This window comes from Schistocerca nitens, unplaced genomic scaffold (assembly GCF_023898315.1).
Source record: "Schistocerca nitens isolate TAMUIC-IGC-003100 unplaced genomic scaffold, iqSchNite1.1 HiC_scaffold_375, whole genome shotgun sequence".
NCBI lineage: Eukaryota > Metazoa > Arthropoda > Insecta > Orthoptera > Acrididae > Schistocerca > Schistocerca nitens.
The window spans coordinates 4,600,381-4,614,174 of NW_026045909.1; the positions used below are offsets into that span (position 1 = coordinate 4,600,381).

The 13,794-nt window shown below is 40.1% G+C and overlaps 1 protein-coding gene across 1 annotated transcript in view; it reads right to left on the reverse strand.

Annotated features, from left to right (window-relative positions):
- Nucleotides 1-757: 757 nt before the first annotated feature.
- The window catches only part of LOC126229550 (insulin-like growth factor-binding protein complex acid labile subunit), a 140,383-nt gene continuing 127,346 nt past the window's right edge, over nucleotides 758-13,794 (reverse strand). The window contains exons 5-6 of the mRNA XM_049942314.1: nucleotides 6,737-7,076; nucleotides 758-3,957 (exon numbers count right to left, since the gene is read on the reverse strand). Of these exons, the coding sequence (XP_049798271.1) occupies nucleotides 3,773-3,957; nucleotides 6,737-7,076 (525 nt within the window). The 3' untranslated portion in view covers nucleotides 758-3,772. The remainder of the gene's footprint in view (nucleotides 3,958-6,736; nucleotides 7,077-13,794) is intronic.

Sequence of the window (13,794 nt, forward strand, 5' to 3'; positions counted from 1 at the left end):
CAGATATTAATCAAATATTTGTGTAAAATTCTTTGTGATCTTTTGCATTAAAAGTTAAAAACGGTGTCAGTATATAAATAAACTAATCAAGAAGCTAAGTTCAGCATATTTTGTATTTAGCAACATATTTCTTTGTACTGACATAGCGACATGGGTTTTGACTTACTCTGAATACTTCCACACTCTATCATCTTATGAAATATCTTCTAAATAACGCAATTAGGGTAAATGACGTATTTAGTCAGCAGAAGCGAGCTGTAAGAATATTGTGTAAAGTTACAGAGGTCTCTTCAAAAATGTTGGATTTTTTACTCTCATCTCCCAGTACATTTACTCCTTAACGATTTTTATTGCTGATAATCAATATTATTCTCACATGAAGTGTGATTGTCACAGACACAATACTAAACAGAAACACAATTTTCTTGTGTACTTCACCATTGCATCCAGTGTTCAGAGTGATGTTATGGAGTATGCGGAGGGATTATTTTATTTAACTGAGGATAGAGCAACCTTTCTTTTTTCAAAGTAGCAGATTTCCTGCCAGTTTAGTAAGTTACATTTAGCTAGCGTAAACACAAATGATATTAAGCAGTACAGTCACTTTTTAACAATGTGTGTTTAACTAATTCTGCATCGCTTGAGGTTCTCTTCTTGTGTAATCTACAGAACATGATAAATAAATGAATAACATATTCCACATCTTTGAAAGTTTTCTTTCATGGTGGAATGTGTAGGACATGAATGAATGAAAAAATGAGTGGAGAGTTTTTATTTCATATTAATAAACAATTCATTTACAATGACTAATTTGAAGCATAATAAATTAATTTACAAAGGAATTGCAAACATTCAGTCATTGTCACAATCTTTTCTTTCATAAGTACGTCACTCCATACAAAGTCCTCTTATATAAAGCTTTTTTTTAAAGATTAATGAACTAGTATCTGCGTAAAAATCGTTTACAACCAAGACAATGTCAGAGATATGGCGGCTGAAAGACAGCAAGTTCCTTAGTGGAAGCTGTCTACAAAAGTAGCGATATGAATACAGAAGCATCGTAGTGCTTTGAGCTCTCTTTGCTTCACTCAGACACATCAAGCAGACGCTCAAATCGTGACCATTCTTGCCAACGTCTCAGACAGAAACGAATCTCGAGCGGCATATTTCATCAACAGGTTTCTACAGCCCTACGGCATCTCATCGTATGACATTCCTTGTGGCTGATACCCCTAAGGTCTCAGCATCTCGACCTCAGGAGAGATCCGTAATCAAATACTGCTTTGCTTTGTATGAAGCCTAAATAACAAAGCATTGTCCACGAAAACAATGTGAAAAGTTGACAGTCTGGCATAAATATGGTGCTGACTTCAACGAAGGTACCTGCTTAGTCTGCGAAAAAGGTTTTGTTTGTAAAAGTTTTTTAAAATAATTGTGTTGCATGCGTTTCGTTCAGTTGGATGTACTGGACTGCTATGCTAACGTAAAAACCTTAATTCTCGACTGCCCGACACTCTAGTAAATTCATCCGAACTTGTTGAAGGCCTGTGACGAGTCAACGTATTTATTTTCAACAGTCAAGCGAAGGGCTGTTGATTTCAATGTGGCTGTCCACTTGAAGATGATACACGAAGGATATCCTAAGACTGCAATCGCAAATGAAAACAGAGAGAATGTGTATAACATGGTACTGCACAACTGTCGATTAAAGGCATATGTGAAACAGATGACACAATTATTCCGCTCCATGTTAACTCTTGGTCGTCTGTTGTTGTGCTGAATATGTCCCTATTTATAACTGTGCAGGTTACTGTAACCGTAGCCGAAACGTTGGTTTCTCCAGAATAGTTTTTTTGTATTATGATGTGGTACGATAGTCAGAAAACTTTTGTACCATGTAGCTATTTGCTCACGGTCACTATCACCAAATTAGGCCACTAATTCATATGTTTTTATGTTTTTGTTGGTTATATTGGTACTGTACTACGCGTTTCGGGTGCGAAGCATCAGCTGCAGCAATGCAGACGCAAGGAAACAGGAGGGCAACAGCATACAGACTGCTGCGATACATTAATTTAGGATAGGTCTTATTTAATTTTACACACACATATGTGTGTGTGTGTGTTTGTGTGTGTGTGTGTGTTATAGTTAAGCGGACGATAAATCCTGTGCTCATACGACCACTAAAAAAATGTGAATTAATAATATTACGAGACCGGCTGCGGCGATTTACTTGAAGTTACAGCTTTCAACAAAGTAATATCCGAAAAAACCTGTACAGTATATTTTAATTGAATAATTAACTATGAGAAAGACTTATGCATATTGGATTATGCAACAGAACGCTAGCCAAAAGCAAAAGTAAGAACGAATATCTCAGCAATGTTAACAATATTTCACCTGATATCGTATACAAATTTTGCCAATGTGGTAGAGAGATAGGTCCAACACTTTAGGCAAGAAACGTAACACAAATCAAAGTAGTGAATGGATTCCCCGGTGTCAAAGTCGATGTAAGATGTCAGGAAGGTTATGGTTTAAAATTCAAAAGGGAGCCTTCTTATCGGTACTCTTGGAGAGGATAAAATGACTACTTTCAAGTTTGAGAATACCAACTAAGTTTCCTAGATTAAATGTAAGAAAAAATGACGACAGGAGACCTGGACTGCAAAAGAAAAAGTCATCTACCAACACGACAGATTCTCTTTCCCGCAAGGTTCTTTGACAACTTGAAAACTGAGTGGCCTGTAGTACGAAACTTTGAAACATTCGCTCTATCAGGTCTGACATCCTCTGTTTTACACCTATTATCAAATCTATAAAAAGAAAAACGTTTGTCTTTACTATTATAACGAAGAGATTAGGGCAGATATAGAGTGATTTTTTGTAATCCCTTCCAAAACTGCGCTTCAGAAATGGAATCTATTGACTGGAAAAATTATGCATAACGTGGGTTGATTGAAAAGTCTAAATTTAAACAGAAAAGAGCAGTTTGTTCATAATAAAGAAAATCTTGCTTTGCTAAGTCGAGAATTTTCTACCTTGGTTTCCTACCATAGATGAAAGCGCTTTTCCTTCGGATTAGTATTTACAACGCTCTTTGAGGTGTCAGAAAGCATTTACCGTGAGCGATCGTGTCAATAGTGCATCTTCGTGTCAAAAATGGTATTATTTTCCTGTTACTTATGTGACCGACTGTAAGATTTCCTTTCACTGTGTTTTACTGTTCCCAAAGAAGGAGAAACTCTGATACAGCACAGTTTTTCCATAGCCCCCACATACACTTCTTGGAATGTAATGCATCATTTCCCTCAGGAAATCATGCATCGAATGGGTATAGATACCTGTTCCAGCATAGCAAGTGTGAGAGAAAATTTGTTATATGAGTACCACAGTCCTTGGATCTTCCAACAGAGTGGAGATTTATGTACCCACCCGATGGCATTATGCCCGTCGACCTCAGACTAACCACTTCTTAAGGCAATCAGGGCGTCCCACAAGACATAGCCAGCAGGAAGATCGTGATCTATGTCCATCATCCTTAAAACTACTGCTTGGTCTGTCTCTCATCTTGGCTCTTAGAACTTTAGTGAACTTAACTGTAGAGTGCAGATTAATATCCCTGTCCAACACCCTGTAAGCAGTCGCTTGCTACATTATGCATGAAATTAATTTCAGTACAGCCAGCCGGAGCATAGGTGTAGCAGCACAGTGTAACTTGTGATTCCCACAAATGGCATTTACAGAAACCCAAACAGCATCACTTGGGAGCTCAGGCGCGCCGTGCAGAGCGCTGTCGCCCTGACATGCTGATCATCTCCACATCCAGGTTAGGGTCGTGTTCAGCGACGGCCTCTCCAGACTCTGGGTCTCCTGGACAGCGCAGTGTCTCCAGCTGGTCCCAGTGCTCGTGCTGTGCTTGTCCGCACATCACGTCCTCTGGACAGCGAGTTGCGTCTGTGGACACCCACATGCGACCTCAGAACACACACCTTCCTTTTTAAAGGGGTATACAATGCTCTATCAGCATTAATAGAAACCTTAGTAAGGCCGGTATTACACTATCAAATTTCTTTGTCAAAGATTTGATCAAAGATGTGATCGAATATTCCGTCCAATATATTTGACAAAGATCTTTGACGTAGCGCTAGAAGGAGTATTACACTGTCATCAAATTTTTCGTCCAAGTTCAAGATGGCTGACAACAACTTGTTATTAACCGCAGCAGTTGTACGTACCCCAATTGCATTGTGTGCACATGCGGAAAAGAAGTGGGGGAAAAAATGGAACCATACATACGAGGCTGACAGTCTTAAAAGTCTTGGGATTACAACTTGATAATAAATTCAGTTGGGAGGAGCACACCACAGAACTGCAGAAAGGCCTTAACAAATCTGTATTTGCAATTCGAGTGTTAGCAGACATAGGCAACATAAAAATGAAAAAGCTTGCATACTTTGCCTACTTTGATTCCATAATGTCATATGGGATAAAATTTTGGGATAAATCTTGAAGTCAAACAAAAGTTTTCAGAGTCCAAAAGCGTGTAATACGTATTATTTGTGGAGTAAATTCACGGACGTCCTGCAGAAACCTCTTCAAAGAACTGGGTATACTAACTACTGCTTCTCAGTATATTTACTTCTTAATGAAATTTGTCATAAATAATATATCTCTTTTTCCAACAAACAACTCAGTTCATACATACAATACCAGGAACAAAAATGATCTGCACAAGGACTTAAAAGCACTTACTTTAGTTCAAAAGGGGTCCACTACTCAGGAACACTCATCTTCAATAATTTGCCAGGAAACATAAAAAATTTAGTTAGAAATAAATATCAGTTTATAAGGAGCCTGAAAGACTTACTACTGGCCAACTCCTTCAACTCCATTGGAGAAATTTTTAATAGAAACAAATGATGTATTGTATTTATTCATACTATTAGTATTGTTATTTCAGCTTAAAAAGAATCGATATGTTCCACATCCAAGAGGATCTCCTCAGCACGGATCTATGGAACGAAAAACTAATCTAATCTGGGTGAAGCCGTGGGTTATATATATATATATATAAAAGCATTCAACAAAACTTGTTACGTGAGCTTACAGTGGAAGACGTCAAGTCGTACATCAATTACTTAAGAATGGATGAGCATACATTTCTGTATGTGCTCAATGAATCACAAAGCACAATATTCACTTAAGAACTGCTACATCTTCAGAAGACAGGCTCACTGTAACACTCCGATTCCTTGACACAGGAGAGGGTAATGTTATGTTAGGTTAGGTTAGGTCAGGTCAGGTCTCCAATCTTCTTAATCTATTTTGTATTCAGGGTGCCTCACGTTGTAAAGCGCCTCATCAGCTTCAGACATCTCTATTAATTTTGTAGTTGTCGGCACACACCAATTGTATTTACCGGCAATGGTTATAAAGACACTACAGACGACAGAACGCTGCAGCGATGCTAGCGCTCCATGTGGTAACATGTCACATTGCAGTGAACAGAAGACAAGCGGTTTCTTTGATCAAATATACAGCGAGGCCCTATATTTGATCAAATATTGGACGACATTTGACAAAGTCCCTATTACACTATCAAATATCTTTGACAAAGATATTGGACAAAGATATTGGACAAAGAAATTTCATAGTGTAATACCGGCCTAACACACAACGATAAAGTTGGTTATCACATAAACTTGGTTATAGGTAAATTAAAACATGTGTTTGAATACATTAGTAGTCACTGAGAAACTAACTGCTGTTTAATTGCTTCTAACACACTTGTAGGACATCTGCAGTAATACAGCTCCAGTTAAACAAAGTCAGAGCAGGTATAAATTCTACATGTAAGTGTTAACTAACATCTGATTTTTGGCTCTTGAGGAAGAATGGGCTGCCATTCCTCGACTGACATTCAGACACCTCACTGAAAGAGTCCCAAGAAGAGGACTGTCATTAAGGTGAGCAGTGGATGAAAGTCAAACTATATTGTAGGAAGAGGGAAAAGGAAAGCTGTTTCGTGTGTGCTTGGTGTCACTTTTATCGTACTGTGGATGAGTGATAACGACAGATTTTGACTGATGAATCATACTATACCCTATGGCAATCCGATGGAAAGGTTTGTGTTGGCGAATGCCTGAATAATGTTACCTTTCGTCTGTTGTAGTACAGAGGAGATAGTGTTATGGTATGTGGGTATTTTTGGTGGCTTATTGTGCTTAAGGAAAAACGGAATGTGGAATGATATGAACACATTTTACAGCATTGCTTGCTGCATACAGTGGGGGAAGGTTCAGAGACGATGGTTGTATCAGTAGGGCAATGCACCCTGTCGTAAGTCTGCATCTGCCACGCAAAGATTTGTGAACAATAACATTCTGAAATGGACTGGCCAGCCCACAGTCCCGACCTGAGCCCGTTTGGCAGAGTTAGAATGTCTGGTCCGTAAGAGACCCTAGCGTCCAAGACATACTATCTTCTCTCATTTCGGCTCATGAAGAACAGTGGGTTGCCATTCCTTCACAGACATTCAGACACCTCACAGGAAATGGCTCCAAAAGTGTTAAAGCTGTCAGGAAGGTGAATGGAAGACACAACCCATATTAAAGTCCAATAATAGGTGTCCAGATACCGTTGATCAGATGATATACCTTCTCTACTTCTGTGGGCCATCTAAGGCTTCGACAGCCTGTCTCTTGACAGCAGTCGGGTATCACCATCTACATACCTTCTCCAATGTCGATGGGCCTCCCCAAGACCTGGACAGCTGGGCTCCTGACTGCAGCCGCAGCGTGGCACCAGCGCCACAGCGGCCTGAGCCTGCAGTCGCAGCTCCAGGGGTTGTTCTGCACGTCCAGCCGCCGCAGCTGGGGCAGTGTAGCCGTCAGTTCTTCAGCGACCAGGCTGGTCAGCCGGTTGCCGTCGATCAGCAGGCGACGCAGCCTGGGCGCGGCCCTAAACGAAGGCAGCTCACCCTCCAGGCCGCAGTGCCCCATGTCCAGGCGCTCCAGTGCTGGAGCCGCTGGGAACGACGACAGCTGCAGCAGCCTGTTGCCACGTAGGTTCACCTGTCAGCCAAGTCGTGGCAATCTCAGTAATAGCTTCGTGGGAAACCCTTTCCACAAAGAGGGACATGCTACTGGATACCTAAGGGATACAAAACCACAACTTGGCTCCGGAATAGTTGACAGAAGGCACAAATTGCAAGAGTAGACACAAATAAGAGCATGTAGATCAGATTATCAATGACGATAAGTGTGGTATAATTCAAAGATGAAATAATCTGCACTTAAAAGGTAGAAAGATAGAAGTTTAATATCTCGTAAATCTTAAGGATGTTAGAGATAGAGTAAGAGCTCAACGCACAAGAAATGTAAACAAAAACAGCCTTAAGATATCTGAGAAAGTGAGACGTAAAAAGGTGACACAGTGTTCAAGAAATTGGATTCGTATTCCAGAGGACCAGATTTTAAATACCTATCCAATCATCCTGATGGTTTTCTAAGGTGCCCCTCCATGGCAATGTCAGGATGGTACAACTGAAAGAAATATTGATGAATTCCTTCACAAATGGTTTGTCTAGCTGTAGTAGGCATCTTGCTTAATCAGCCTGTTTGTATTGGATTAATTATTCTATAAATAACATAATTTAGTATGTTTTACAGACTAGACCATTTAACTAATAAGTCGTTTACTGGTCGCTGTACGTAACACACATAAGAGTGAAGAGAAACAGAAGATTATTTACTGGTGGGTTGCCAAGAACATCCACTTTGGTACAGCTGACACCAAGCACACCTGAAACAGCATTCATTTTCCATCTTCCTACAACATAGTTTCACTTTCATCTGACCAGCAGCCTGCAGAGTACTGGATCTTCGAAACAGTAATACGTACCCTGCTTCCTGCGACATTTCTCTCACACCCCAAACTCGGTTAATATAAACACTGTAATTTTTGCACGGAATTAAACAGTTTATTCCTTTATTCACTGCATGCACATTTACCAGCATATAATTCATTCCCTAATAACAGTTCATTTTTATTCTTACTTGAGATATTCCTCATATCAACGTCACCATCCTTCATACCACAGCGCCAGAACAAATACAAATATGTAACAGTACCAGAAAATTTAATGCAGAATACGTACATTTCCGACAAGGAAAGCCATTATTTTGCAAATCAATTTCACATAATTACATTTAAAACACAATTAACTTTCATGAAAAATTTAATTTAATACAAAACTTGGTACAAATAAATACTGTGTATGAGATTTCAGTGCCACTGTACAAACCTCTTTCAAACTTCTCATATCGGAAATACACAGTCTTAACTCAGCACCAGCACTTACATAGCAGTGAACACATAACAGTTGCAGTAATTACGATATTCTGAATCTTGGTGTGGTAGTAGTGACTCCAGCCTTGGTACTCTGCATCACAGTTCAGTTTCAAGTAACTTATTATTAGTAAAAGAGGAATTTTACGGGATACAGCTAAGTACGGAGATATTAAACAACTGTTCAATGAAAACTCTTGATGACGTGAAGTATTCCAGTATCCCCTTACACGTCTCGTTTTTTATGTTTGGGATCCCAGCAAATAATATGTTTGGTTAACCTACGATAGCAGTTATCATCATGCATCTCTCCTTTACTGGCTGAGCAGCCCTCAGACTTTGATGATTTTCGTATTAAAAAGTCGATGTCTCATAGTCATAAGTGGCTATTGACGATACACACTCGTTTCATACCTACCTGAATCTTCCTTTTGAAAACTCTATTACGTTTATGAAAAACACTAAAGGCCATTTTTCTGTTCTTTCGTAGCCCATCCAGTCACTTTTAACAGCTGCTCTAAACACAAAAACTAAAACTCATTAACTCTTTTTGTGACTCCATTGACCATGTGCGCTATTTCTTTTTAAATGCTCGAGTATGCATTTTTATGTTTATTATATTTTCAAGTTTTTTTTTTCAAACTTGCACCATTGAGCTCATCCACTCGTGTCGTAGATTATTTGCAGTAGAGGCAAACAGTACGACGTCATCAGCGAAATGAAGGTTCCTTTAGAAGGTATTTTTTCCGTTTTTCTAATTTCAGGATGTGAAAACTTTCGCACTGGCCGCTGAGAATAGTCTAGGTGACGGGTGTATCTCCTTGCCTGACTGCCAATTCACTTCTGAATTTTCACTACCCAGATCTAAGGAAAGATTCACCATTGACGTATATATTCTTGACTTCGCAAATATAAGTTAAATAAATGTCTTGATTTTCAAAGATTGTTGAATCTCAGCCAAAAGCTTTCTCAAAATCTATAAAAACCCGTAAGGAGTAATTCATAGTCATTGCTCCATTTTACAATTTATTTGACGGCTTATAAATAATCCTTAGTGCTTTTGCTTAATTATATCTAACACTTTCTGGGTATTCGTAGTTTTACCGAATAAGAGAAATTTATACTGTTTTTGTGTCTTATCTGTCGTCTTTTTTAGTGAAGCTGAACATTTACAGTATTATCCAGTTTTGAGGGTAAAGCCAGTAAAAAAATTATTTAGTAATGGGAGAAAGTAATAAATTTCTAAATAAAAATCCATCTGTGATGTACAAGTGGTTGCCCAAAAGAATTTTTTTGCTTTGTTATCTATCAGGAGTCCGGATCATTTGCCCCAAAGAGAAGAGGTGGCTGTGATAAGGTGTGAAGGCCATAAAGAAGAAGTTACTATTAAGCAAGGTGTACGACAGGGCTGCTCACTCTCTCCAGTCTTGTTCAATGGATACATTCAGAGGGCAATAGATGAAGTTAGGGAGAAACTACAATACATAGGAAGAATTAAAATTCATGGTAAGAGTGAGCAGACAAAACATCTTTGGCCAATGCTCATATAACAATGAGCGACTGGAGACCGCCTCACTGGGGAGTAAAGTTATGTCAGAAGGAAGGTCGAGGAAGGATATCATAAGCCGAAGCCACCAGGCAAAAGCTGCTATTAACGAGAAAAGAAATCTTTTTACATCCAGCAGCATAGACAAACATCTCAGGAAAAACCTCACAAAGACAGGCTTGTTTAAGCGGCCATCGTGCGCACAGAAATATTTGTTTTGTAAATAAAAACCGGCTCTTCTTGCTGCGCTGTACTTCGCCTTTTTCACTTTAAGGCATCTTCAATGGTTTCTAGAACGATACAGTTTTGTTTAGATGTGACTTATTTGTAGATCATAAAACAGGTCACGTCTCGTTTTTATGTGAATAAGTGACTGCTTGCAGTTATTCACGTTTTTGGTCGGCATCTGCGTTTTCTCTCATCCAGTCACATTCTGGAGGTCGCACTATAATTTCATTTACGTTCTTACGTGTTTATGTCTCATAAATGAAGTTATAGCGCACCTCCGGCATGCGACCAGATGAGGTAAAACGCAGACCCCAACCTAAAACGCGAAGAAGTGTAAGTAATCACTTATTTAGGTAAAAAGTGAGACGTAAACTGATTTATAATCAATAAATAATACATATCAAAACAAAAATGTATCATTGTAGATCCCACTGAAGATGCCTTTAAAGGGAAAAAGGCTAAACAAGTCTGGGAGAAACAAAATACAGTGCAGCAAGAAAAGGCTTTTTTTTTTTTTTTTTTTTTTTTTTTACAAAAGCTCATAAAGACGTTTTCTTGGAGTGTGCTGCTGTAAGGAAATGAAACATGGGCACCCGGAGAAGCAGAAAATCATAAAATAATAGCCTTAGAGATGTGGTGTTACCGCATAATGCTCAATATTTCCTTGGTAGACAAGACACCAAACGGAGAGGAGCTCCACAGAGTGGAGGAAAAGAAGCCTTGTCTCTCTAACATAATCGAACACAGGAGGAAAACATAAGTCGGCCGTCTACTGAGACATGACGGTATCATTAAAAAAGATCATCGAAGGGACAGTAGAAAGGAAAAATACAAGAGGCACACCGAAACTAGAATACATTAACCAGATCATGGAGCATACCAGCTGCACCACCTATAGGGTGTAAATTTTAAGTTGACAAACCAGAATAACTCGCAAAATAAGCTTCACACGAAAAACTGTGTAGAAGCCAAAGTTGATTATTTTCGAGAGGGCATCTGCTGGTGCTAAAGTTAGCCCTCCACCCCAGCCCCCTGGGGGTGAAGCGGGAGGCAACTTTAAAATTTCAAATGGGAACCCCCATTTTCATTGCAGAATCAGATTCTACATAAGAAACTACGTATATTTTGTCTTAAACATTTGTTTGGATTCTTGGTAGTTGGCGCTGTAATTAAAGGAAATCCATGTTCTCCTTTTTGCTTGGAAAATGGTTATGGATAAATAAATAATACTTATTTACTTCGTAAATTTTGATTCGTTAAAACTAAAACTCTCTCTCTCTCCCCATAGGGTGGGGTTTGAGAGAGTTGTGTGGCCTCATGCCCACGAAACAAACAAAACTTATCCAGATCTGCGGAAAAATTAATATTTGGATCAACATTTGTAAAACTCTAATTCCTCTCTCTCAAACCCCACCCTATGGGGAGAGAGGGAGTGTTTTAGTTTTAGCGAATCAAAATTTACAAAGTAAATAATTATTTTTTTATTTATCCGTAACCATTTTCCACGGAAAAATGAGAACATGGATTTTCTTGCATTACAGCGCCAACTACCAAAAATCGAAACAAATGTTTAATACAAAATGTACTTAGTTTTTTTATGTAGTATCTGAATCTGCAAAAACAATTGGTGGTTCCCATTTGAAATATTAAAGTTGCCTCCCGCCCGATCCCGAGGGGGCTGGGGTGGCGGGCTAAGTTTAGTACCAGCAGATGTCCCCCTCGAAAATAATCAACTTTGGATTCTACACATTTTTTCGTGTGAAGCTTATTTTTCGAGTTATTCTGGTTTGTCAACTAAAAATTTACACCCTGTATATTGCACTCAAGATGAAGGCTGAAGAAAGAAACGAATGCGAACCGCTGCTAACCAATTTGATGGTTGAAGATCTAAGATGAAGCGTCAAGTAGGGCTGGCCCAGCAACACGAGGTAGTTGGAGGAACAGGAAAAGACAGCGTGTATCAATCAGCGAGCAGGTACGTTGTAGTGCGGTGGTGTTCTTTCCAAAATGGCTCAGAGACAACATCTGGATAACTTAACACGGGGAAGAATCATCGGGATTTTGGAATAAGATCTTACTGTGGCGAGTGTAGCCCAGGAGTTTAGAATTCCTCTCAGCATTGTTTCACGTGCATGGGGAGTGTTCCGAAACACAGGCATTCCAAAACGGAGGTACTGCTTTGGTAAAGAGAGGATATCGTCAACCATGGTCAACTGCAACAGCAGATGGCCGCTGCTCGTACAACAGGCAAGAAGGTACCCAAGTCAAACAGCGAGTCATTTGCGACCAAATTTGACAGGACTGAAAAGCAAGCAATCTCATGCTCCAGAATGGCACAGCGACTGTATCGGGATAGTATCTTTGTCGGACGACCAGTTCGTTCCGTTGCGTTTACAACCGTACATCAGCGGCACCATCTGCGACGATGCCAAGAGGGTAGAGACTGGACCAAGGAGGAGTGGGGTCCGCGCCTCTTCTCGAAAGAGAGCGGTGCAGTCCGACTAGTATTACTGAACGTACCCTCACATGGCGAGAGATGGGAACACGTAATTCTCCCAGGAACATTGTCGAACATGATCGTTTTGGCGGTCCATGCATTATGGTGTGGGAAGGCATAATGCTGGACGGGAGTACTGACCTTCAAACTTCTGAACACGCTAGACTCACCTGTCAACCTTATTGTGAGACTGTTCTCCTACTCCACATGCATCTTTTCGGGGGTACGTTCGGCCCTGACCTTTTTTTTTTTTTCTTATGGATGACAACGCACGACCGCTTCGAACAGTGCTGGTGGGAACACTTGGAATGAGAAGCTATTCGGCGAATGGACTTAACTGCCCGTTCCACTGTCTTTAATCCAGTCGAGCACTTGAGGGATGCATTAGGGAGAGTACTGCAGCACGTGCACATTCACCACGGACCATTCACTGGTTGTCAACAGCGCTTTTGGAGGAATGGAAAGCGCTGCCAACCTTGTGGTCAGTATGGGGGTACGTTGCGCAGCACGCACTGCTATCTGCGGTGGACACACACCGTACTAAGAACCACGTCCCACCTTTTGTAATGTCCAGGGAACCAGCAGAAATCTCTGAGTCTTTGGTGTAATTATGGTCTTTGAATAAAAGTGTCATTTTTGTTCTTCTCATTGTGTATTTCTTTCAGTTAATTTCTGTACTGTGGTATGCTGTAGCATTTCGCTCTATGCATGGTCCACGTTTCATCTGGCTATGTTATTGGCAGTGACACACCATGCGAAAGTTACCTTCATCCTTATTCTTTGTTCACCAGTATAGTTCAAAACGGTACAAATAGTGAAAACTCCAGACGACTTGAGCTAGCTACGAATGCTTGGATGAGATATGCGTCCAACATTCGGTTGTATAATTGCATCAGCTCTTCCAGCTCTCAATTAGGTTGAATGCGAGAGCATAGGTGACGTGATTTTCACACGCTCTGCCTATCTCATCGGTTCCTTAGTCACTGGTCCCCTCAGTACCTGTTCTCGCGTATCAAATACCTCTCGTCGTTCCTTAACTGCAATACCAGATCGGTCACGCCCAGCATCTCGGCTGCACCTTTCCAAACACTAAATCTTCCTTAATCTCTTTATCGTGGAAAATTTACTCCTAACTCTCGGTTTATCCAAAACCACTCTGCATTCAACAGAT